Source organism: Pogona vitticeps, chromosome 4 (assembly GCF_051106095.1).
Source record: "Pogona vitticeps strain Pit_001003342236 chromosome 4, PviZW2.1, whole genome shotgun sequence".
NCBI lineage: Eukaryota > Metazoa > Chordata > Lepidosauria > Squamata > Agamidae > Pogona > Pogona vitticeps.
In genome coordinates this window covers 124,438,606-124,466,194 of record NC_135786.1, presented here as the reverse complement: position 1 = coordinate 124,466,194, position 27,589 = coordinate 124,438,606, and the positions used below count along the sequence as shown (strand labels likewise).

General features: G+C 40.1%; 1 protein-coding gene across 1 annotated transcript in view; it reads right to left on the bottom strand.

Annotated features, from left to right (window-relative positions):
• Nucleotides 1-27,589, bottom strand: part of RXRG (retinoid X receptor gamma) — a 47,103-nt gene that overhangs the window by 7,780 nt on the left and 11,734 nt on the right. Inside the window, exons 2-7 of the mRNA XM_020814814.3 lie at nt 25,390-25,649; nt 18,580-18,724; nt 14,289-14,468; nt 12,220-12,383; nt 10,729-10,858; nt 2,814-2,946 (exon numbers count right to left, since the gene is read on the bottom strand). Coding sequence (XP_020670473.3) covers nt 2,814-2,946; nt 10,729-10,858; nt 12,220-12,383; nt 14,289-14,468; nt 18,580-18,724; nt 25,390-25,649 — 1,012 coding nt within the window. The remainder of the gene's footprint in view (nt 1-2,813; nt 2,947-10,728; nt 10,859-12,219; nt 12,384-14,288; nt 14,469-18,579; nt 18,725-25,389; nt 25,650-27,589) is intronic.

Sequence of the window (27,589 nt, the reverse complement as noted above, 5' to 3'; positions counted from 1 at the left end):
TGATGACATTCTCCAACAATGTCCTCATGGTTGATCCATCTTTTCTCAGACTGCAGAAAAGTCTGACTTTTCTCAGAAGAATAGAAGAGTGGTGCAATCTGCACACATACAGATGCCCATGGCGCTACCTGCTTAACTTTTTGAAGAGTGGATTTTCAGTTTGGTGAACGCATCACACCTCAGCACACATTCTCCATTCAAGGGGGAACCACTTTATTACTTAGTTTAGTTTTTCACACAAATCTAAAATGTTTGTCCAGCTGTTCTTGTTCAAATTAAAATATGAATGAAATAGTCTTCTATTGCTATAATGCTAATTGTTAAGGCATTATGGAAGAAAACAGCTAGAACAGTCTTTTGAACAATACAGTATTTATACTATAATCAAGAAAAACATCGTAAGAACATAATAAATATTGATTTAAAAAGACAGGATATTTTTGCAGTACTCACTGCAAAGTGCACTGGGCTTCCAATAGCCATACAGCTGACCTTCTTCTCCACTCAAAAACTCTGTGTCCATACCCACTGATGTGAATGCAACACAGTGCAAGGAATAGTCAGAAAAAGTGCAGTATCCCAAACAGTATTACATTCATAGCCAAAAATATTGGCACCCTTGCAATTCTGTCAGAAAATGCAACCCTTCTCTCAGAAAATTGATGCAGTTGCAAATATTTTGGTACTCACATGTTCATTTCTTTGATTTGCATTGAAACAACACCAAAAAAATAGAGAAGAAAAGTGAAATCTGATACAATCCCACACAGAAACCCCAAAAATGCACTGGCCAAAATTATTGGCACTCTTCACTTAATATTTGGTAGCACTCTCTATGGAAAAAAAATAACTGAAATCAGTCGCTTCCTATAACCATGAATGAGTTTCTTAAACCTCTCTACTGGAATTTTGGACCACTCTTCTTTTGCAAACTGCTCCAGGGCCTTCAGATTCAAAGGATGCCTTCTCCCAACTGCTCTTTTGAGATCTCTGCACAGGTGTTCTATGGCAGCAGTCCCCAAACCTTTTGGGCTGCGGACTGGCTGAAGCAAACTCCATGCTCGGGGGAGGGGGGCGTGTCATGTACTGGGGCCAGAGATCCGTATCCACAGCCCACTTCTGGCAAGCCCACGGACCAACACTGGGCGGCGGACTGAGGGCTGATGACCCCTGTTCTATGGGATTCAGATCTGGACTCATTGCTGGCCATTTCAGAACTCTCCAGCACTTTGTTTGTAACCATTTCTGAGTGCTTTTTGAACTGTGTTTCGGGTCATTGTCCTGCTGGAAGACCCATGACCTCTGGTGAAGACGCAGCTTTCTGACACTGGCCACTATGTTGTGCCCCAAAATTCTTTGCAAATCATCAGATTTCATGATATCGTTCACATAGTCAAGGCATCCAGTGCCAGAAGCAGTAAAGCAACCCCAAAACATCTTTGAACCTCCACCATGTTTGACTGTAAGGACTATGTTCTTTTCTTTGAATGCCTCGTTTCCTTTTCTATGATGACCTTGCCCAAAAAGCTCCACTTTTGTCTCATCTGTCCACAGTACATTCTCCCAGAAGGATTGTGGTTTTGTCACAAAAGTTTTGGTATATTTCAGTCATGCTTTTTTATGCCTTTGTGTCAGCAGTGGTGTCCTCCTGGGCCTCCTTCCATAGTGTCCCTTTTCATTCAGATAGTGATGGATAGTGCAAGCTGACACTGTTGTACTCTGTGACTGCAGATCAGCTTGAATTTGTTTGGAAGTTAATCTGGGTTCGGTATCCACCATTCAAACAACCCTTCGTTGTAATTCTTCAGTAATTTTGCTCTTCTGTCCATGTCCAGGGAGGTTAGCAACAGTCCCATGGGCTGCACAGTGGACACAGGAGCATTAATATCTCTGGAGATGGACTTGTAGCCTTGAGATTTTCAATGTTTTTCCATAATTTTTTCTCTTAAATCCACAGACAACTTTTTACATTTCATTCTTTTCTCCATGCTCAGTGTCACACACAACACAAAGGTTGAATCAACTTTTCTCCATCTTAACTGGTTGCAAGTGTGATTACTGTATTGCCCACATCTCTTACTTGCGACAGGTGTGTCTAAATACAAATTAAAGGAGCATCACATGCTTGAAAAGCAATTATTTCTTACAATTTAGATAGAATGCCAATAATTTTGGCCAGTGTATTTTGGGGTTTCTGTGTGGGATTGTATCAGATTTGACTTTTCTTCTCTATTTTTTGTGTTGTTCCAATGCAAACCAAAGAAATGAACATGTGAGTACCAAAAGCATTTTCTGACAGAATTGCAAGGGTGCCAATATTTTTGGCCATGACTGTAAAAGTCAACTGAAAATTTATCTGGGTCTTTCAAGTGGGAAACTAATGATTGTATAATTTTATGAATATCTTTCTTCAATAGAATAATGTGATAACATAACAAAGTGTAGTGCAGCATAATGTAACACAACGTGTATCATATCCTATCATATCATGTACAGGTTAGGAACCAACTGTTTAGTGCTAGATGTCAATCATTTTGATAAAAAGTTTGAATACATGTAGATGAACACTAATGTGTTTTTCGAAAATGGAAAGCTATCTTGAAAGGACAGATTTATGTTAGAGAAAGTCCACCCATTATTCCTCCAACAGAAACAACCTCCGGGAAAACATCACAATTTCCACAGGTTTCCTAATGTTTCCTAAATTTCCCTGTTCTAGTTGTTCATTGCAAATTCCAATATTATTCTAAAACTCAAATCATATCTGGAAAAGAATGACAATATCTAAAACAAAAATTTTAAAAACCACATGCCTGTCAAAAATGGAGCCCACCCCGGCACTGTGCGCACTGTTCCGATGCACATGTAAGCCAGTGGCCAACAAGATACCATCCTGCACTGAGACAGAGCGGTGGGAAAAAGAAGCAATCAGCAGCTCATTCCAACCTAAAAGAAAAGATGAAAGAAGGACACAGATATTTCTGAATGGAGCACTTTAAAAAAACCTGTCCAACTGTCAAGATTTGATCCCTTGTCTTTTAAAGAGTATTACAACAGTTATGGGGTGTGTAGAAACTTGCCCTAAAAACTTACCTAATAGTATTTCTAAATTTGTTGCATGAAAATATTGTTTACTACATGTGTTTTAAAACAATGAAACAATTCTAGCAGAGCAAAGTTATTGAAAGAATAGCAGTTCTTTGGCAACTGCCTGTTTTGCTTTGATATGAAAACATTAAACACATGACATCTGGAAAGAGTTGTTTTGAAAAGGGTGATGTAAGCATGTTTCCTCTTCATGGATTGCTGCCTTGTCATGATGAAGGGACTTGAGTAATTCAGAGAAGCTATGGGCTATGCCATGCAGGGACACCCAAGACAGACAGGTCATATTGGAGAGCTCTGACTAAACTTGATCCACCGGTAGCAGGAACTGGCAAGCCACTCCAGTATCTTTGCCAAGAAAACTCCATGGACAAAAACAAAAGGCTAAATAATATGACACTGGAAGATGAGCCCCTCAGGTTGGAAGGCATCCAACATACTACTGGGGAAGAGCAGAGGACAAGTAGCTCCTGAGCTAATGAAGTGGTTGGGCCAAAGCTGAAAAGACGTTCAGCTGCAGACGCACCTAAAAGTGAAAGGAAAGTCTGATGCTGCAAAGAAAAATACTGCATAGGAACCTGGAATGTGATATCTATGAACCTTGGTAAGCTGGCTGTAGTGAAACAGGAGATGGCAAGAATAAACATTGACATCCTGGGCATCAGTGAACTAAAATGGACGGGAATGGGTGAATTCAATTCAGACAATTTACCATATCTACTATTGTGGGCAAGAATCCTGTAGAAGAAATGGAGTAGCCCTCACAGTCAACAAAAGAGTCATAAAAGCTAGTGTAGCTGCTGACCTTGAGCCAGACATCCTGGAGAGTGGGCCTTAGTCAAGTGGGCCTTAGAAAGCTTGGCTAACAACAAGGCCAGTGGAGGTGATGGCATTCCGGTTGTACTATTTAAAATCTTAAAAGATGACGCTGTTAAGATGCTACACTCAATATGCCAGCAAGTTTGAAAAACTCAAGAGTGGCCAGAAGATTGGAAAAGATCAGTCTACATCCCAATCCCAAAGAAAGGCAGTGCCAAAGAATGCTCCAAATACTGTACAATTGTACTCATTACACACACTAGCAAGGTTATGCTCAAACTCCTCCAAGGTAGGCTTCAGCAGTATGTTGACAGAGAACTCCCAGAAGTACAAGCTGGATTTCGAAGGGGCAGAGGAACTAGAGACCAAATTGCTAACAGGCGCTGGATTATGGAGAAAGCCAGAAAATTCCAGAAAAACATCTGCTTCTGCTTCATTGACTATGCAAAAGCCTTTGACTATGTGGACCACAGCAAACTATGGCAAGTCCTTAAAGAAATGGGAGTGCCTGACCACCTTCTCTATCTCCTGAGAAACTTATATGTGGGACAGGAAGCAACAGTTAGAACTGGATATGGACCAACTGATTGGTTCAAAATTGGGAAAGGAGTACGACAAGGCTGTATATTCTCTCCCTGCTTATTTAACTTATATGCAGAATACATCATGCGAAAGGCCGGGCTGCAGGAATCCCAAACTGGAATTAAGATTGCCACAAGAAATATCAACAACCTCAGATGTGCAGATAATATCACTCTGATGGCAGAAAATAAGGAAGAATTAAAGAACCTCTTAATGGGGGTGAAAAAGGAGAGCGCAAAAAATGGTCTGAAACCCAACATCAAAAAAACTAAAATCATGGCCACTGGGCGCATCACCTCCTGGCACATAGAAGGGGAACATATGGAGGCAGTGACAGATTTTACCTTCTTGGGCTCGATGATCACTGCAGATGGGGACAGCAGCCACAAAATTAAAAGATTCCTGCTTCTTTGGAGAAAAGTAATGAGAAACCCAGACAGCATCTTAAAAAGCAGAGACATCACCTCGCTGACAAAAATCCACATCGTCAAAGCTGTCGTTTTTCCAGTAGTGACGTATGGGCGTGAGAGCTGGACCATAAAGAAAGCTGACCACCGAAGAATTGATGCTTTTTAATTGTGCTGCTGGAGGAGACTCTTGAGAGTCCCCTGGATTGCAAGGAGAACAAACGTATCCATTTTCAAGGAAATCAACCCTGAGTGCTCACTGGAAGGACAAATCCTGAAGCTGAGGCTCCAATACTTTGGCCATCTCATGAGAAGAGAAGACTCTTGTGAGGGCAAGAGGAGAAGGGGATGGCAGAGGACAAGATGGTTGGACAATGCCATTGAAGCTACCAACATGAATTTGACCCAACTCCGGGAGGCAGTGGAAGACAGGAGGGTCTGGCGTGCTCTGGTCCATTGGGTCATGAAGAGTCGGACACAACTTAACAACTAAACAACAACAACAAAAAAGCATGTTTACATAGATGAATTCCTAGGAAAAGTCAGTATCCCATAACCCAACCCATTCTCACAGCATCCCAATACATGCATGTATATTGCAAATATCTAACCACTGCTGAAAATGTTGATGCTCACAATACCAAGTGTGCCTCCGGGACCCATCTGATGAATGACTAGACATTCCTGAACTAAGGCCAAAAAGTAAGGGTGACACTGGAGATAAACAATTAACAAATGGTTCCAGGGATGAAACAAACACCTGCAAAGAAGGGAGTTTTCAGTGACTCAATAAAGATGCCTTGGATGTGACAATCAAAGAGGCACATGATTCGGAAGTCATTCCTTACAACCTCCTGTTCTGCACAGAACAATACTCATAAACAGGACTCTTAGCTTTACTGCTTTGTAGGTGTGGGTGTCTTTCTTTCTCTCCCTCTCTCAGATATAGATTAGACCAGATCTGCCAGAGGAAAATTAACAACGGAGTATTTTTGAAACACTTTAAATCTGTTTTGGACACTAGTAAGTGACAAAGACAAACAACAGCAAGTTAGATAAAGAAAACATAAACTATAAATAATCAATGATTTCTCACACCCTTAATCAGCAAGTAGCAGCTATGAGAAACATCTTATCCAAGGAGAAAGATAAAGTGGCTCCAGGAAAAAAAACACATTCATTTCACCTATACAGCACTGTAACAGAATGGGTGAGCTCTGTTTAGAAATATTTTTCTCTCTGTGTTAACATGCTTAGACCCAAACAATGCTTTTTGTTTTTATAATTTTATTCTTAAAACCTGATATATTCTAAAGATGTATTCTCTGCCAGTATAAGATAAGCTCCTATATGTTTAAGAATGTAATTTAAATCATTATTTTAGATATTGTATTGTATTATTGATCCTGTATTTCCTGACTTAAGTATTTGCCTAAAGTTTAAGTTCAGTTTTCATATATTTTTATGTGCCTACAGTTTTCTCAAGACATACTGTCTTCAATATATTTTGGTCGTCCTATTTTTGAAACATGAAACCTAGAAGCACTATATATAAATAAATGGCTTATAGAAAATTAACAAGCTTTGTAATTGACTAGAATTATTGAAACAAAGAAAATACTTATACTTAGATACCCAGAGGAATTTTGAAATGCTTGTCAATGATTGTCTGGTTTCATTATGGGATTAACTTTCTATAGTGATAATATACCAGCTATGACAAACTATTGCCTCTGTTCTTTGCCTAAGGGGTCTAAAAATCTCTATAGGACTCCAGAGGAAGTCAAGTGCCCTCTAGGGGTCTGACATTGTGGTGAGCCACAAAGATCAGATAATCAAATAAGATAAACGTAGAAGTGGTCAGGTGGATACACAATTGGCTACCGAATCATACTCAGAGAGTGATGATTAATGGCTCCTCCTCCAACTGGGAGTAGGTAACAATTGGGGTACCCCAAGGCTAAGTCCTGGGCCCAGTGCTCTTCAACATTTTTATTAATGACTTGGATGAGGGAGTGTAGAGAATGCTTGTCGAATTTGCAGATGACACAAAATTGGGTGGAATAGCTAATACCCAAGAAGACAGAAACAAAATTAAAAATGATCTTGATAGGCTGAAGCACTGGGCTGAAAACAACAGAATGAAATTCAGCAGGGATAAGTCTAAACTACTGCATTTTGGAAAAAGAAACTAAATGCATTCATAAGATGGGAGATACCTGGCTCAGCAATACTACAAGTGAGAAGGATCTTGGAATTGTCGTAGATCACAAGCTGAATATGAGTCAGCAATGTGATGTGGCTACAAAAAAGGGCAAATGCTATCTTAGGCTACATTAACAGAAGTATATTTTCCAAATCCCATAAGGTGCCAGTTCCCCTCTATTCAGCACTGGTTAGGCCTCACCTTGGCATACAATTTTCCCACAGTATTATGTCCAGTTCTGGACACCACACTTCAAGAAGGATGCTGACAAACTGGAACATGTTCAGAGGAGGGAAACAAGGATTATTAGGGCTCTCGAAACCAAGCTCTATGAGGAAAAACTGAAAATTGGACATGTTTAGCCTTGAGAAAAGAAGACAGAGGGGTGATATGATAACACTTTTCAAATACTTGAAAGGCTGTCATACAGAGGAGGGGCAGGATCTGTTCTCGATCATCCCAGAGTGCAGGACACGCAACAATGGGCTCAAGTTACAGGAAGCCAGATTTCGATTGAATGTCAGGAAAAAACTTCCTAACTGTTAGAGCAGTAAGACAGTGGAACCAGTTACTTTGACAGGTGGTGAGTGCTCCAACACTGGAGGCATTCAAGAGAAACTTAGCCAACCACCTGGCAGAAATTCTTTAACTTGTATTCCTGCATCGAGCAGGGGTTTGGACTCGATGGCCTGATAGACCCCTTCCAACTTCACTATTCTATGATTCTATGAAATTTCTTTTGCCAGCTCCTTCTATTTTTAATTCTCAGTCATTAGCAAGTAGCACATGTTCACCTTTATGTTATTCTATGTGCATAAAAAACCTTGAATGTTGAGCTTCAAGAACATTTAGCAGTACAGAATAAACTTAGCATATTTAGGAACAGTTCTAAAGTGCCTGATTACCTATCCAAAATAACAATCCCCAAATTTAGGAAAGCTTTTACGCTAGCTAGGTTTAATGTACCTCCATCCAGACTACTGGAAGACAGATATCAAGGGTTGCCAGTTGTTAATCGTGTATGTCCTTGCAATGAGGTGGAGATTGAAAGTGTTGATCATGTCCTCTGAAAGTGCTCTTTTTATCGAGACACTCAGAGGGATCTCCTCCAGCCAACATTCCAACAATTTCAAGGGACGTCCAGAGAACTTTATGCTGTGCTCTTACTCTCAGACAAGTAGTCTGATATAACCATAGCAGTGGCAAATTTCTGTGGAGCAGCAATGAAGTGTTGCTGTTTCCTCCTTGCACCTATCAAGGCAAAGCTAGATGTTTAGTAATGCTTTAGTAATAATGTGTACTGGCCACCCTATATTCTATATGATACACTACTTAAGACAATGAGACTGGAGGTGTTACAGAGTTTACTGAATTTATTTACTGAACTCCTCAGTGCAATGAAACTAAGGAAGATCCATCTAATTAAGTTACATTGTAACAGATTGTGTACATGTGATATCATATAGCTACCTTATGTATGTTTCATTGTATTTTTGTGTTACAGTCACATCTGGATATATCTGCTAGTCAGTGGCCATAATAAAGCTCATTAATTCATTCATTCATTCATTCATTCATTCATTCATTCATTCATTCATTCATTCATTCATTCATTCATAATTCCAAACAAATATTTAAATGCCTCTGAACTGAAATGGAAACTCTGTTATATTCCCTTGCTTCAGTGATAGAAACAAACAATTCTGGGATTTTGGAAATGATCCCAGGAAAGCTGCTTTTTTTTTTCCTGAGTATCACTTGAATTTGTCCTGTATCTACTAAGCGCTCCTGAAGTCCCAAAAATTGAACAAAGTGGGTTTGGAATGATTCTCCCTCTTTATTCTTCATGTTAAGTAGAGATTTGTCTAGTGATAGAATTTGGCCCATCTTTATTTATTTATTTATTTATTTCATTTCATTTCTATCCCGCCTATCTGGTCTTATTCGACCACTCTAGGCAGCTTACAAACCGACAACAGTAAATTCTAAAAGCATTATAAATAAACAAAGATAAAGGTCAAAAGAATATAGAAAGAAAAAGATTGTCAGGGGTTAGCTGTTGGGAAGGCCTGCCTATACAGAAGTGTTTTTAATTGGGCAAATTTTAGTACCTCCTCTTTCTATCTACTTCTCCTCACGGAAAGATATGCATCTTCTTCAGTATAGGTAGAGTTCCATCCAGTTAACTGCAGTCATGATCCACATAAAGATTATCATTGCCTTTAACTGCTCAAACAGGAAGAAATTTAGCAGAAATTTGTCACTTCCATCCCCATTCTAGGGAGAAAAAAATATCACTTTCTAAACTTATACCTAACATATGGCATTCAAAGTACACAGAACCTGTTGTGGGGAGTTAAAACCCTAAGTAATATGGGGATGGGACTTTGTTCATAGTTACCAAACATCAGAAACTGGTCTGGCTCTTGACTTAGCATATTTATTACACAAGTACTGGATAACTGGGTTTTGTTGTTGTTGATTTGTTTTTTGTAGGGCTGAAGGAAGGATTGGGAGATGGCCCAAGATGATCTCCAAAAAATTCACCAAACATTCATCTTTTTGCAACAATTTACTACTGTACTTTGTTTCTTGCAGCAGCCACTTCAGTGCCATTTTGAAGAAATGACAGAGCAAGGCACGGCTGTAAAATTTGCTTGATGCGTTCATTAGCTTGGGAACCTTGCTTGCCATGTGATCATGATAAGATCAGAATATTATGAAATTGTACGACCAAATTCAGTTAGATACATGGTCTCCTCAGGTGATTCATTAAATGCTTCATGGTGTCAGATTTTGCTATTTGATACATCACCATGCCGTGCAATCATGATGAGCCCCATAAGACTGAGGATATACCTGGTTGTGCTTTCTCTAAAGGCACCCAGTGAAACTGCACCATAGATTATCCCTAGCTCTTCCTCCTTCTTCATCTCTGAGCAGGAAAGAGGGCCTGGAATCGGTCTCCAGTCCAAGAACAATCTTTCCTATCCTGCAGAGGACAACAGAACTCTTCCTGATCTCATTGTACATTGTGGACTGGACATGCACTCTGATGGAAGACTCCATCTGCTGGGGGAGAGTCTTGTCACTATAAAATTTTGGTTGGTGTCCTTACATCAGCCAACATTAATCAATCCCTGAACAGAAGATATTTCATGGAAAAGGCAGGAAGCAATGTGCTCACACTAGTCAGGCTCTCTGATGATGCCATGTAGCAAACTGAATCTGGCTGTTAAATGACATTATAAAACCAAGACAAAGTTAAAGCAGTGCTTTTGCCTTTATTCTTAATGAGTATTTCCTTTACATTTTGCAGTCCCATCTACCAACACAAGAAGCTGTGTTTCGTGAGAGGCAAAGGTTTACAGAAACCACAATATCACCATTTGGACTGAGCCCTGTTGTTGCTGCTGCTGTTGTTTTTAAATAAGGGGATAGTTAAATATGCAGTCTTTCACCTGTAGTTTGGAATAGCAAGCTGACAGAACAGCCAGAGTTGAACTCTCTGAGTGCTCTGATCAGTGCTTTAAGCTCTTCATTTAAACTGCCCTTATGCACCTGAATAAATTAGAACAATGGTAAAGTGTGGAGACCAAAATCCATTACCTGCACGGAGGAGAATTACTTGATCTTCCAATGTCAGATCTGAAAAATGAGGAATCCGCTTAGCCCATTCCACCAATGTGAAAAGTTGCTTGTCAGCTGCATGGCATATATTGGTGACGGGATCATTGGTCTAAGAGAGAAACAGGAATACTAGCTAGTAAAAATCAACAGTCATCACCTCATATTAGCCCCTAGAGACCAAGCCACAAATCCACGTTTGGAGATTTTTTACAGTGGTTTTTAAACTGTCTACCTGTATCTGTCAAGTCATTCACCAAGAAACACAGAGACCTGGGTCATATCTTTTTTGGATGAGCATCAGAAAAAGATCTTGAAAGCAATACATGCTTAAAATAATTTTGGGTAGTGACATTAACAAGAGTTTCACTCATTAGTTTATGTAGAGGAAACATTTCCAAAGGGTAACATGTCTACTGCTGCCTTTAAAAACTTTGTTTCTATTAGGTAGACAAAGCACCATAAATACAGTGGAAATATTATGCATATAACTCTGTGCAATATATAACTTTGTATGTGATATAAATTATTATGTAATATTTCTTAAGGCTTCTGAGAATTATAGCTCAAGATCATCACGAGACAGAAACCACTGCTTCATAAAGAGCCAATTGGCCACTCTCAACTGTACTCCTTTGTCATTAAAAAAAAACAGTACCTGAAAATGCAAGCCTCATTTTAAGAAGACCTCAAGACGTAGCCAACCTGTCAGGCCCAGACAGTGACTAAGGTCACATTGCACTCAATGAAAATGAAAAACACTGTGCTGGCTTCAGTCTCCCATGAATAATGTTTGGAAAATAATGTTATACAGATTACAGCCAGAACCCTCCAGCCTCTGTGCCCATCAACCTGCCTGGTCTCTCTGTTAAAGGGCTTCTGTGCTCAGCCCAAGAAAGCCCAGCCTGCTGCTGAAGGCCGAACTGAGCTGCCCATGCCTCAGGACAGAGCCTGCAAACTGGCCTGTTTCATTTCACACAATCAGATTACATGAAAAATGAAAATAGCAAAACATGTGTTGATGTATTTTTTTTTCTGGAAATCTATAGGGTTTGTGTGTGTTTGTGTGTTTGGTCATGTTAGTTAGGGGGTCTGCAAAGAAAAAGACCCCCTTATTGCAGCAACAGAAGGTTGGGCTTATTTTCTTTTTGTGTTCAGTTCAAGGTCTTGTGAAAGCACACGAGCCCTGAGTGAGCCATGGCTGTACTCAGCAGAATCAGGATGCTGCAACCCACATGTTTGGTTAAATGGGGTTTTTCAAAAGTGTGCTTAACCTGGCCAGTTTTTTTGGATGGACAGTTCCTCTGAAGAGAAAGCAGCCACTTTGGTATTAAAATTGGGGACTGCACCAGTTTCCCAGCAAGAATACCCTCAGTTGCTGTTTGCCTCACAAGGGTGTGTGCGGGGGTGGGGGGGAGAGAAATCATTCTCATTTTCCATCACATTCCTTTTCTGTCCCAAGCAGCCACCTACCGAGTGGTCAGTGTCAGTATAAGATTCGGTTTGGGGTTCAACAGCCATTTCAGCTTCTAAAATTCTCTCCACTGGCATGTCTTCACTGGTCCTACTGTGGCTGCTAGTAGACTCTGTTTCATTCTCACTCTGCTCTCTGCTTCTCTGTCTTTCCTCTTGAACAGCTGAGAAGAAGGGAAAGAAGTAAGGCTTTGCCCATGAGCTGATATTTTGGACACTTCTCCCTTATGCCCTAGAATGCATTCCTGCCTTTACATCCCTATCCAACACATCTTCTAAGTCCAGAATACATCCCTGCACTTTCACATCCTTTCTCTCATCTCCTGTGAAATAGGGGCCATGCCATCTTCATTATGCCCTAAACAGTCTTGGTCTCTTCCTTGCAGCTTTTAAGCTGCATTTCTGGAAAGTTCTTCAACTCACAGGACAACTTGGACCATGAACTGGGCACAAAAAGAGGAAGGAAGGAAGGAAGGAAGGAAGGAAGGAAGGAAGGAAGGAAGGAAGGAAGGAAGGAAGGAAGGAAGGAAGGAAGGAAGGAAGGAAGGAAGGAAGGAAGGAAGGAAGGTAGAAAGAAAGAAAGAAAGAAAGAAAGAAAGAAAGAAAGAAAGAAAGAAAGAAAGAAAGAAAGAAAGAAAGAAAGAAAGAAAGAAAGAAGCTCTGCACTATGCAGATTTATGCAACCTGCACAGGTTATAGAAACTGAGCATATCTACAACAGCTGGCTTATTGTGTGTAAATTATTTTCATTTGCTTGTAACACAAAAGGGTCCCACTCTTACTACTGGAAGTCTGTTTAGTACAGGTCATTCCATTATATGTTCACATACACACACATACCATGTCTTTGAGATTTCAGCCCACACATTTTTGAGCCTACTGTCACAGAAAGATTTAGAAACTTTCCTTATCATGTTAAGATGAAAGCCAAACTTCTTAGGAAGATGGATTACTTGTTTATGTCATACCCTGTAAGTGCCCAAGGAACCATGGTATACCCACACAGCTGACTGTATTCCTGAACCCTCTTCATTATCCACTAACTTTTTCTTTAAAAGTCATACATCATACAAATCTACCCACTGCATTTTCTAATGCTTACACCATCTTTTGAGGTGCAGAACAATAGCTATTCTGATTCTCAGATTGCATCCTACCCTAGTAGGAGTTATTGTCATATACTGTCTAAAAATCTCAGTTTAACTATGAACTCACTGTATAGTTCTTCAGCAAACTCTCTCCCTCTTAGCCTTAGGCCCTCTTCACTGTGTAATAAGGAGATAATAATATCACACATTTTTCAAGGACCAAAACAAATGCACGAGAGGTAGTATACAGGAATCCTTTTGAACGCTACAGAAAATTGGCATAAATGCTAAGTAAGTTTATGAGAGCTTGGCAAACTTCAGGTTTCCCCTTACTAGAAAATGGCTACTGGAGGTGGAGTGAAGAAGATGCCTGTCATGGGAAGGAATAGACACACAGAGAAAAGGCCTTCCTTTCCTAGACTGCCCTTCACCTCTTCTGACTTAGCCCAACCTTCCTTCAGCCTAGCCTGACATTCTTAGGGTTGCTGATGTCACTTCCTTCTTTCTCACATTTTCATTCTTGATTCTCCCTGGGAGAATCTCTTTTGTTCTGGAGAGATGACGGGCCAACTCTTTGAATTGAGCATCTCCACCTTAGTGATCTAGAAGTACAAATACTAGAGTAAAGGAGTGTGGATGTTATTTCTTTGCCAAAGGGGAAATGTGCTCTGCTGACCATTCCAATTTTCAGGGGCTGAACCCACAAATTGAATTAGCTGCTGTTTGCTCTGATAACACAGATTACTTCCCCCCCCCCCAAGGCTATTTTTCCTTTTTGGGCTGGTCAATGCTCCTCATTCTGAGGATTTGTGTGCATTGCTGGGAATTTATTCTCAAACAGTGTGAAGTTCATCTAGTGTGGTGTTAAATCAAAAGCAGCAAGGATCCTCTTCTATGATTCTTTATAATAATAATTTTAAATCCACAAAGCTGTTCATACAAGGCCTCTCTTTTTTTGGCCTAGGCTATGCAGAGACATACCTTCTCTCTTCATGCCCATTGCCAGGCATTTCTGATAACGGCAATACTGACAACGGTTTCTCTGACGCTTGTCAATTAGACAGTCTTTGTTATCACGACAGGTGTAGAAAAGGTCCTTTCTTATCGTCCGTTTGAAGAAGCCTTTGCAGCCTTCACAACTGTATACCCCATAGTGTTTCCCTAATAATGGAAAAGCGACATATATTAATGTGTGTGCAATTTGCAGAATAGAGAAGCAGAGGGAAGCAGTACTCTTTCATTCCCCCAACAGAACCAGCAAATAAAGAGGTGAGACACAAGAGATTGGTGCAAATTGAGGCCACAACTTTATTGCCTTCTTAAATCCCTGAACTGAGCTGGGGCTTAAGGTAGTGCATCAAATCTAAGAACAGGAGCAAGTGGAACAGCTTGACTCCTCTTCAGTCCAGGAGACTACCTTATCCCCGGGTGGTGCTGTGCACAGCCAACCAGCTTTAACTGGGGAGACATCCTCAGACCCATCTCCCTCCTGATTCTCATGAACCAAGGTTGGTCATCTCCCGAACCTGTCCAGAAGGCCACCCCTGCTTGTGTACCTGAATCATATGATTCAGGGTATCTATCTAATCACCAAATAGTGCCCTGCAGGGCTTACCACTAACACCCCTTGCCCAGCACTACCTGCCATATTGTGAGCTAATTAAATATGACACTACCCCAGATGCCTCTCATGTCCTGTGAGAATCAAAATGAGATAAGGAACAACAACCTAGGGACCTTTTGTTCAGCAGGATCCAGGGCTCAGAATTCCTATCTGGCCCCAGGAGGGTAACAGCAATCACTCTGGTTCACAGGGTGGCCAGGCTGCTCAACAGTGAGAAAGAGAGTCCTGCTTTGAGGTGGGATTCACTGTAAAAGTCCAGTACCCCATCCCAATGGCTGACACAGCTGCAACACAACAGCCTCACACATTGGTCTGGCTCTCCTCAGTCACTGGAGTGGGGGAATGCACCTCCTTCCTCCCAGTTGCTCTTGATGTGGGGAGGCAGCCTTTTGAAGAACTCTTAATGTAGATACTGGTTTTTGCTGTTTTTTAAAATTGTAATATCACAAAATCATTACACTTTCAAAATGATCAGTCCTGCCAAACTAGACCAAAGCTGGTTTTAAGGAAAGTCAAGAGCAAATGTACCACCATCACCACCCACAAAATAAAACCAAAATGCTAATACAGCTCTTTGTTCCACGCTGTAGCCATGGAAAAGCCTCCAAGGAGCCCACAAACTAAACAGGCCAGGTATAGTCCTATTTCATGGCTGTTCTCTAGTACCTAGCATATAGAGGTACACTGCCTCTGACCATGAAAGTACTATTCCGGTATTACGATGGTCAAGAGCCATTATTCTAACCACCTTCTCCACACTATGCGTACTTTTCAAATCCTCCACAATGATCTCTTTTTTGTTCTTTCTACAGAAAACAGCTACAGAAAAGTATTTGACTGTGTGGACCACAGGAAATTGTGGCAAGTTCTTAAAGAAATGGGAGTGCCTGACCACCTTATCTATCCCCTGAGAAATCTATATGTGGGACAGGAAATAACAGTTAGAACAGGATATGGAACAACTGATTGCTTCAAAACTGGGAAAGGAGTACGACAAGGTTGTATATTTTCTCCCTACATATTTAACTTATATGCAGAATACATCATGCGAAAGACCGGACTGGAGGAATCCCAAGCCGGAATTAAGATTGCCGGAAGAAATATCAACAGCCTCAGATGTGCAGATAATATCACTCTGATGGCAGAAAGTGAGGAGGAATTAAAGAACCTCTTAATGAAGCTGAAGAAGTGGAGTGCAAAAAATGGGCTGAAACTCAATACCAAAAAAACTAAGGTCATGGCCATTGGCCCCATCACCTCCTGGCAAATAGAAGGGGAAGATATGGAGGCAGTGACATATTTTACTTTCTTGGGCTCCATGATCTCTGCAGATGGTGACAGCAGCCACGAAATTAAAAGACACCTGCTTCTTGGGAGGAAAGCGATGACAAATCTAGACAGCATCTTCAAAAGCAGAGACATCTCCTTGCTGACAAAGGTCCACATTGTCAAAGCTGTCATTTTTCCAGTAGTGATGTATGGAAGTGAGAGCTGGACCATAAAGAAGGCTGACCACTGAGGAATTGATGCTTTTGAATTGTGGTGCTGGAGGAGATTGCTGAGAGTCCCCTGGACTGCAAGGAGAACAGACCTATCCATCTTGAAGGAAATCAACCCTGAGTGCTCACTGGAAGTGCAGATCCTGAAACTGAGGCTCCAATACTTTGGCCATCTCATGAGAAGAAAAAACTCCCTGGAAAAGACTTTGATGTTGGGGAAGCGTGAAGGCAAGAGGAGAAGGGGATGACAGAGGTTGAGATGGCTGAACAGTGTCATTGAAGGTACCAACATGAATTTGACCCAACTCCGGGAGGCAGTGGAAGACAGGAGGGCCTGGCGTGCTGTGGTCCATGGGGTCACAAAGAGTTGGACATGACTTAACGACTCAACAATAACAACAGAAAACAACCCTCCTTGTATGGAAAGTGCTTGAAAGAGTTAAAAAGTTATTTGGAAGATGCAAAATTGCTCATGGTGGATAAATACACAGATTCTTCTTCTTTCATGGTTGCTTACCATCTACATGGTTACGTGCACTCTAACAGGTTTTGACATTGTCTCAACATTCTGCTTAACCTATTTGACTAGGGGCAAAGATGGAATACACATAAGCATATAAGCAGTGATCTTTTCTCCCAAATCACTTTAATCTCTCTTTGGGGGGGGGGGAAACCCTTGTCTGGAAAATAAAACAACATTGGGAGTATTGTTACTTTAAATGAAATGAAGTGCGAGAATGTGAAAGGCAACAATTCTGTCTAACACTCAATTCTATATCCATATTTGCTTATAATTTGAATATATGACATTTACCTCCAAATGTTTAGAGTGGTTTATTAACTTTATTAAAATGTGAGGAGAGACTCACACAGAACTACAGTTGCAGTGACTGAAAGCTTCAAATGTGAAACACCAGAAATCTGAGGTCAAAACATATTTGGATGTATTGGTTTAATTCAATACTGTAAAAAAATAATTCAACTTGTAGCATATTGTGTTCCAAGTTTATTTAAACATTGGCATGCTTAACTCCACATGAAGGGAAATGAATTGTCTGTGAACTATACAAAACATAGGTCAAAAACCAAACTATATGTGATGCCGAAACACGTGTTGCCTCTTACACTGAGTGGTTTGTGTATGTGAGAGAGTGAGCAGGAGGGAGGGAGGGAGAAATAGGAAGAATATGAGAATTTTGCTTTACTTACATGCCAATAAAAAATTGAGAAAGGGGGTTAGAAAAACAGGGGCCACTTAATTCTTTTGCCATGAGCCATTGTCCCCATTAAAATCCACCCAAATCTGCTTTCTCATAGTAGGGTGAATTTGTTTCTTTTCATCCTGGGGGGGGGGAAGAGTGTGGGAGGGCATTCTTAGTAAGTAGCAACCAGTTTGTGGACAAAGGGTTAAGCACTTCCTCTTTCCTACTGCTGTTTCAACAAAACCTGGAGCCTTCGACGGCCACGATTTCAAGAACAGACTGTTGGGAAATAACCTCTCAACAAGTCTCCAGTGTAACCTTTAATCTGGCCCGCATTCACAGAGCCTCAATCCAGAGAGCGCAACAGACTGAAGCCATCATGTTCTGTGTTTTCAAAAGGCCACAAAGAGTAGAATCCCATTAAAATGAATGGAACATGTCTGGTCAGTTGCCTCTTGGCTAGTCACCACAGCTAGATATTTCCATGAATTTCTCCACTCAAATTCTGCACTAAAAATCTCTGCTGTCACAAACCAAACAAAGCCAGCAAAGCCTATGGATAGCATGTTCCAGAGTTATTGTTCAAGACTGCAGCATTTGATCTCTGAGGAGGATACCAATAAGAAAGGCTTAAATAAGCAAGAGAAGCAGGAATTACTAATTTTAATCATGTCATGAGAGAAGTGCTTATAAAAGTTGCAGTACTCAAGAGCCTTCTTGACAGAAATCACTTATGTGTCCACAATCACATAGGAAATTCTCAAACCTTCGCATTTATAACTGATTCCAGGAAGAATGGTCATGCTAAGAATTGACTATAGATCAGAAATATGCATGAAATAGGGTTGAGGGTAGTGATATTTTACTGTAAGATATGGTGAATATTGCCTAACCAAGCATCTTTATAGACACGTTATAGTTAAGAACAAAAAAATGGGCTTCAGTACCTGATGACCGGTCCCCACAAATGGCACAGCTATGCTTAGTCATGGATCCTGGATTTGTGGAGCCATAGTTCACAGCTCCTGTCTCTTGCAGGCCTGACAGTGGCTTGATGTCTTCAGAGCTGCTGACACTGTTCATGACATTAAGCTGGAAACATATAAAGAGAAGAACAAATTAGATATGACAGTGAAAATGGGATTCATTAAGGGATAAGAATGTCTGATTGTCACAGCAGAAGCTTTTCATGCCTCCCATAGGCTGCAAATTACCATAGTTAGTCTTTATTTTGCTATTGGTCATTTGTACATAAGCATGGAGCTTGTTTCCAAGTATCACTACACAATCACAAAGGTCTGCCTGAACCATATTTTTGGAAGACTAATGGATTTCTTATTGTAATGGCTATGTGGAATGTGTAATCTTGTCCAGTGAGAGAAAACAAATTGGAGGCATGATGATATTCCTTCAGGCTGAAGTATCACTTATAATTCGAACTTAAAGTTCTGTTGGATAGTGCTCCACCTATGATTTCTGCTTACTTATATTATGGCACTTAAAGACATTTGGGGGGAAAATGAATTCCAAAGTTGATGAATTGGATAAGATGGTTAAAGCAAATGCTGGAAAATTGTACTGACAAGAAAATAAAATGAATGAATTGAAGAAAATGACTGATTTGGAAGACAAAGGAAGGACAAAAATGTGAAGCTCCTGGTTCAGGTTCAAAAAGACATAGAGAGAGTGCACCGTGATTTAAATACCAGGCTGGCATGACCCCAAGAGATGTCATGGTCAGATTTGCTAATTTTACAAGAAAGATTTGGTTTATGAAAGTGGCTGGAGAAGAATCTGGAAAGTTGTCATGTATCATTCAAACTGCATCCTTAAAGGCCTTAAAGCCAATAATGGCCATCATCTTGAAGAAGAATATAACATATAATTTGGGGTATCCAGTATAAGAGTGTTTTTTTTACACTGGAGAATATCATATAGTAACTTTGGTGGATTAAGGCTTGGACTTGCTTCATAAGTGGTGCTTGACTGGTGATAAATAATGGACAAAAGAGGTTGTTGGGAGGAAATAAAAGAAGAAAATCAATGTACCAATTCTGAGGGGGAAGAAAATCAGGAAGGAGCAATTGGTGAATCAGCAGTTGACTGAGCTTAGCCCAGGGGGAGGGGGAGAACAGGGACATGAAGTTATTTTTTTTAAATGGAAAAATTCTCAAGAAGAAATGTAGGGTGTAAATTAAGGGTTATGTTTTAATTATTGGTGGGACAGGCTATATTAAATAAATGTGAATTGTTGATTAACCTGGAAACCCAAGCGAGATTAATTAGAGATATGTATTCGTAAACCCAGAAAGGTAAAAATTAAGGAAATGGCAAATGAAGAAATGTTAACTGGTAAACTAAGGGTCTTTTAAGATATGCTCTGTGTTGAGGAGCCTTTTAGTGTAATGGTTAAACTGTAGTCGAGACTCTGTTCACAACCTGAGTTCGATCCCAACAGACTCAGGTAGCTGTCTTGAGGTTGATTCAACCTCCCATCCTTCTGAGGTTGGTAAACGGAGTACCCAGTTAACTGGGGGGTGGGAACAAAGTATAGGCTACATAATTAAATTGCAAAACTCTCAGAGAGTGTTTACAGCACTATGGGGTGGTATATAAGCAACACACTTTTTGCTTTACTTTGTTTTTAATCTACCACTGGAAAAGAAAAGGTAAAATTTAAGAGCTAAATTATAGTTAAATAGAGTTTGAGTTTTATTATTTGTAATGACAAATGTAAAGGATAAATTATGAGTGGTTAAAAGAGGATGTGGTTTTTTTTAAGTGGTAGATTATCCTAAGAGTGTTGTTAAATAGACAGTAGTTGTATATTTAGATATATTTGAATATGATGATGTTTGTGGGAATTTGAAAATAGGGGAAATGTTGTTAATTAATTATTAGTTTAGCATAAAATATGAATAAGAGGATAATATCTACCCCTCTGAAGAGTTAGATATTATTAAGTACAAAAGGTTAATAGTTGGTATAAGAGAAATAGGGTTATATAGAAATAAGAACTAGAAGATCAGGGAATGGTTAGTGGCTTTCTGCTGGGATGATGAATGGGTCCTCCTCCTGTGGGTTTTGGAACAAGCTATGATTGTGGTGTCAAAACCCTGGTGGAATGAGGAGGATAATGCTGGTATGTGTTAAAGTGGGAGATCAGGAAGATGGTGGGATAAAGGTGATAGGTATGGGGTGCTTGAGTTTTGGTCTTTATTATGGTAATTGTTTACATTAGAGAAACAGAATGGGGATGTGTTTAAAATTTTAAGAATTTCAACTTTAAATGTAAAAGGCCTGGGGGTGGTGGTTAACTGAAGATGAAACAGATATAATTTTCTTACAAGAAAGTCATCAAACAAAAGATGGGGTGAATAAACTCAAATAAGTTAAATCAAGATGGCGCCGTGAACGGCAGCCGCGGCTGTGCTCGGCTTGTGTTTTGTGTTTTGTGGTGTGTTTTATGGTTTTACAGTCTTTTTAGACTTTTACAGCCATGATTAGGGTCGTTCCTGTGGCCATAAATGGCTATTTACTATTTTTAACTGCTACTCCTTCAATGGATTTATGGTTTTATGGCTAATTTTTGCTAACTCCTGCCTTCTGCCTCCTGCCTCCTCAATATATCAAGACACCAGGACGGCGTCGCTGGTAAAGATTTACTACTCAGCTTTATTGTGCTTATGTTTTGGAGCAATTACTGCGTCTACGCCTTGGAGTAATTACGGAAAACTACTCATTGCTTTATGGCGTCCTGTGACCCCTCCCGGATTACATTTACCAGAGAAGAAATTCTGAACATTAGCAAAGCCCTTCCATGTACGTATCCTCCTGTTTTTGCGGACGAAGGAAGTAGCATAATAGCTCTGGTCAAGAGAGGTGCAGTGGCTGCGTATGATACTCGGAGAAGAATTCATCAAAGAGGACGACGTGCTGGTACGTTAAATAGGTTGCGACAGCGTGGAATGAGATCTGCACTTCCATCTATTCACCTTTCCAACCTCCGTTCACTTGTTAACAAAATGGATGAACTGCATCTCATTAATCAGGTTAACCCTGACTTTTCACGCTCAGCTGCTCTTTGTTTTACAGAAACATGGTTAAACGGTTCTGTCCAGGACAGTATAATTGAACTATCCGGGTTTCAGATTTACAGAGCAGACCGCATACTTGAATCATCTGGGAAATCGAAGGGTGGAGGCATCTGTTTTTATATAAACAAAGATTGGTGTAGAGATGGGACTGTGTCAGAGAAAATCTGCTGTGAGGACTTGGAAGCTTTGTTTATTAATTTCCATCCGTTTTATTCCCCAAGAGAGTTCTCTTCAATAATCTTAGGTGAAATTTACATTGCTCCCCAAGCTTGTACCAATCATGCAGTATGTATTCTTGCTGATTTGATAAACAGACTAGAGAGGAAATATCCTGACTCTCTGCTTATAGTCCTAGGGGATTTTAACAAGGCAAATTTATCACATGAATTGCCTAGATATAAACAGCATGTTAGTTGTTCCACCAGAGATAAGAATACGTTGGACCATTGCTACACCACAATTAAGGGTGCTTATCGTTCTGTCCCTCGTGCTGCCCTCGGTCGCTCTGACCACTGCCTGATTTTTCTTATTCCAACTTATAAACAGAAACTGAAAGCTGTTAAGCCAGTGGTTAAGACAGTTAAGCGTTGGACTGAGGATGCAAAGTTAAAGTTGCAGGCTTGTTTTGACTGCACTGATTGGAATATGTTTGAGTCTGCTTCCAACAACCTAGACGAACTTACTGAAACCATAACATCTTATATTAAGTTCTGTGAAGACTTATGTGTGCCTACTAAGACCGTGCGTATCTACAATAATAACAAAGCCTGGTTTACAGCAAGACTTAAGAAATTTCGACACGCCAAAGAGGCAGCCTATAGGAATGGAGACAGAACCCTGTATAATCAGGCTAGAAATATACTGAATAAGGAAATTCGAGCGGCAAAAAGAACGTATAGTGACAAGTTGAAGACACAAATGGAAAATCATGATTCTGCTACCCTCTGGAGGAACTTACAGAACATTACGGGTTATAAGAAAACATCTTCCCCGGTTCTGGAAAACCAGAAATTGGCAGATGACCTAAATGAGTTTTACTGCAGATTTGAAACACCATTATCTACACCTGCTGTAAACCATTTGGGTTTAGAAGTATTAAAAACCGCCTCTCCTACTGTTGTTCCCTTACTTCAGGAACCCACTTCTTTGGTGATTTGTGAAAAAGATGTGCGTGATCTTCTTCAGAGACAAAAGATCAGGAAAGCTCCAGGAGCAGATGGGGTGACTCCCTTTTGTTTGAAAGTGTGCGCTGCACAATTAGCGCCTGTCCTAACACGGATTTTCAACAGCTCGTTGGAGCTGTGTAGTGTCCCTATATGTCTTAAAACTTCCACCATTGTCCCAGTACCTAAGAAAGCTTCTATTAGCGGACTGAACGACTACAGACCCATCGCCTTAACATCTGTAGTGATGAAAGTCTTTGAGAGATTGGTGCTGACCCACTTGAAGGACATCACTGATCCTTTGTTAGACCCTCTTCAGTTTGCATATCGGCCCAACAGATCAGCAGATGATGCTGTCAATATGGCTATGCACTATATCCTACAACATCTGGATTCCTCAGGGTCTTATGCACGGGTTCTTTTTGTCGACTTCAGTTCCGCGTTTAATACAATTGTACCATCTAAATTGTATCTTAAATTCATTCAACTAAAGGTACCCATCTCTGTTTGTAAATGGATACATAGCTTTCTGATAAATAGGAAACAGCAAGTGAGACCGGGGAAAATAACATCCGATATCCACACAATTAGTATAGGAGCCCCCCAAGGGTGTGTACTTTCCCCATTGCTTTTCTCCTTATATACGAACGATTGTATTTCTACGAATCCCTCTGTTAAGATTCTAAAGTTTGCAGATGATACGACGGTCATTGGACTTATTAAGAACGGTGACGAGTCGGCATATAGACAGGAAGCTGAGCATCTTGTCGCATGGTGTAACAGTAATAGCTTAGTGCTCAACCCACAGAAAACGGTGGAGATGGTAGTGGACTTTCGTAAACACCCCCCTTGTATACTCCCACTTTCCATCTTAGGCAGCACGGTCTCTGTAGTAGAGTCGTTCAGGTTCCTGGGCTCTGTACTCTCTCGGGATCTGAAATGGTCAATTAACATCGATGGCATCATTAAAAAAGCTCACCAGCGTCTGTACTTCCTACGACAACTTCGGAAATTCAATCTGCCTCGGGAGCTGCTTGTCCAGTTTTACAGAGGCATTATCGAATCTGTCCTCTGTTCTTCCATAACTGTTTGGTTCGGTTCGGCAACCAAACTGGACAAGAACAGGCTTCAAAGGACTGTCAGAATTGCTGGAAATATAATCAGAGCTGATTTGCCATCAATGGAAGAGTTGTACATTGCACGGGTTAAAAAGAGAGCGGAAAAGATTGCAGCAGATCCACGGCATCCTGGTCACAACTTGTTTAATCTTCTCCCCTCTGGTCGGCGATACAAGACGCTATATACTAAAACATCGAGGCACAAAAATAGCTTTTTTCCCTGTGCCATCAAATTGTTGAATTTGTAACTATCTGACGCAACTGGGAGTTGAGGCAATTGGTTTTTTGTAGAAATTTGCTCTTATTGTCTTGTGTATTCACTGTTTATGGTGTGTGTGTGTGTGTAGTGTTTTTAAGTGTGGCCGTGTGTAGTGTTTTTAAGTGTGGCCGGCAGCCATATTAAATTCTGGGTATGGTTTACATACCTGGCCAGTAAATAAATAAATAAATAAATAAATAAATAAATAAATAAATAAATAAATAAAATAAAAATAAAAATAAAAATAAAAATAAAAATAAAAATAAAAATAATAATAATAATAATAATAATAATAATAATAATAATAATAATAATAATAATAATAATAATAATAATAATAATAATAATAATAATAATAATAATAATAATAATAATAATAATAATAATAATAATAATAATAATAATAATAAAAAACTTGGACTGATATTGAAAAGGCATATGCAATTCAAAGTCAAGAGAGATTGCAAGCATTATCTCTAAGAAATGTGAACTACCACTGAATAAAATGAAAAAAAGTTGATAGGGGAGATATATAATATTTCAAGGTGTAACGGGAGGGGAGGAAAACATGCTAATTAATATGCTCTGAATAAAAAATCAAGGGTTTTTTATGGATTAGAAGAAACTTGGAAGGAGTTTGTAATAACAGGAGATTTAATATAGTAATGGATTAAGAGAAAGATAAATCAAATTCTTCTAAAAAGAAGAATAAAATGAAAAGGAGAATGAATTGAAAGATTTTAGAGAGAACTAAAAGAAGAAATTAAGAATTGATAAGATGGTCCTGTTGTGCATCCCCAAGAAGCAGCCCAGATGTTGGCAGGAAGTCACCCTCTCCAGAAGAATTCTTGGGCAGGATTATAGTAGAGATGAAAGTCCTTTGAACAACCTAGTGCTAATCATTTTAGGGCTTTAGGGGTCATGATGAACTCTCTAAAGTCAACTCAGAAATGAATTGGAAACCAGTACAATTATTTATTGCAATACAGGAATCCTATGTGCTGCATATTTGTGTCCAGGCACCAGTCTGGCAGCACCATTTGAAGCAGTTGCAATATCTGAAAACATAGCCCCATGTAGAGCACAATATACAGTCAACAAATTAACTGCATGTACCTACCTGTGGATTAGGGTGTGCAGCAAAATTCATGCCTGGTTGTGCAGTTAAAGGGACAGAATGTGCTCCAATAGAGGAGGATGTGATTACTCTGTACGGGGAGCTCATTGTATTGCCGGACCCAACTGAACTCAGAGGGGAAGAGAGAGTCCTTGAACCACTGAGGGGAACCTCAAAATAACTGGAGTGACCATCTGTGGAATTCCCCGTAAGAGGGACAGGTTGCAGATTTGCTGGTGCAGAACTGGTGTGTCCTGGAGGATCTTTAAGGAAAGAAGAAAGGAGATAAGGAGAAAAATCAGAAAGCTGAGGGGAAAACAATACTCATTTCTTAATCACATGATTCCCTCTTCCTCGAAGGAGAATAAATTCAAGATTTTTTTACATCTTTCTAATGTCTAGTTACTCATAAATGTATCACTTTGGACACAAGCAGAATTTTCCAGAAAAAAAAAGCACAAATGCGAATCCTGCACCAAATTACCAGAAAGTGTCACCACAGACCCAACTGTAACTCAGAGTTGTCAACATCTAATTCACAAATCTTTCTGGAAAACTGCAAGATCAGTTGTCATTCTGTGCCTCGTTCTGATGTGTGTTAGAGAGAGAGCTCATTCCATTAAGCAACATCTAGTTTTCTTTGAACTGGCTGATTGTTGAACCTTCTTCATACCTTTTATCAAGGCAACCCAGCCCATAACAATAAACAAGGGATTACCTGTGGTCTGTGTAAGTGGAGGGCGGGTGTTTCCCTTCTACCTTCATCTCTTATACATACACCCACACACGTACACTCACATATATGCAGTTACATGCAACTTAGACATATGGAAGTAATTAGCCAACAGTCTGATAATACTATCAGTCTGATGGCATCACTTATATTCTTTTTACAATTCCTGCCTTTCCCGGGCTTTTGTGTTCCTTGTTTCTCAGTCATCTGAGTACTTAGAATGTTTAGAAACATATCATAAAACGTCAAGAAGTATAGATAGATTTGGTCATTATTAAAGAGTGTGTACTACACAGATAAGGAGGGAAGTGAGTTAGCCTTTCCTCCTCCGTTATCCTCTTCCTCGTATGGAAGTGACTTTCTGGAGACTAGAGAAGCTCTGCCTAGGTTCTCCACATAAACCAGTATCCTGGGCACAGGGGATGGGCTTGTGTGCTCCCCTCACCATGTGGGGCAACTGAATAACTGAACAAAATGAAATAAATGTACATTAAATTGAAATTATTTTTTAAAAAATCACACTCTACATTTACCCCTCTTCTGCTAAAAAAAGTGTTTTAATCAAATCATCTGCATTTCAGAATAAACTGATAACACAAATTTTCTCCACAAATCTTTAGCCCAGGATGTTCTGTACACTTCCGTTACTATTTCATTTGAAACTCCTGTTCAGCTTAGGTGTTCAAAAGGAACATCCAAACCTGCCATTGACTTTGCAAATAGACATACGGATATTGATTATGATTTCCCAAGGGTCTGACAGCCTCCCCCACAAGGGGGCAATGGGGCTTCTGTATTTCTCCTTGACCTTTTCCATCTAGACAATCAGTTTCCAAGGAAACTCCCAGTGGACAAGCTGAGCCAAGGCAGCTCTTACAGATTGCCAGAAACAGCCTGTCCCTACTGAAACACAGCAGCAGATGTTTGGTGGGACCTACTGCCACTCCAGCACACACACACAAACACACACACACACACACACACACACACACACACAGAGAGAGAGAGAGAGAGAGAGAGAGAGAGAGAGAGAGAGAGAGAGAGATATCCTCCCCTTGGAGACATTTACATTTTTCTGAGGCACCATTTACATTTTTTTTAAAAAAAAAAACACTATTAAAAATGCATGCACTCTTTCCTCCAAAGACTAAAGCATATAATCTGTTTGTCATGCCATTTTAAATACAAAGATTCTTGCAGCATCCGCCCAGAGTAGATTCATCTAGATGGGCCTGGCTAATCAAGGCAGCCAGGCCTTCAACAACGGAATGGGCCACTGTAATAATTAATGGGTCCTTGAGGGCAGATTTTCTTCTGCCCTCAAGGAGACACTCATTAGGCCCATTAGAAAGAAACCTAGTTTGGCGGCGGATGAAATTGACAATTACAGGCCTGTCGCCATTGTTTCTTTCTTAAGCAAGGTAGTCGAGAGGGTGGTGGCCGATCAGCTTCAGGCACTCCTGGATGAAA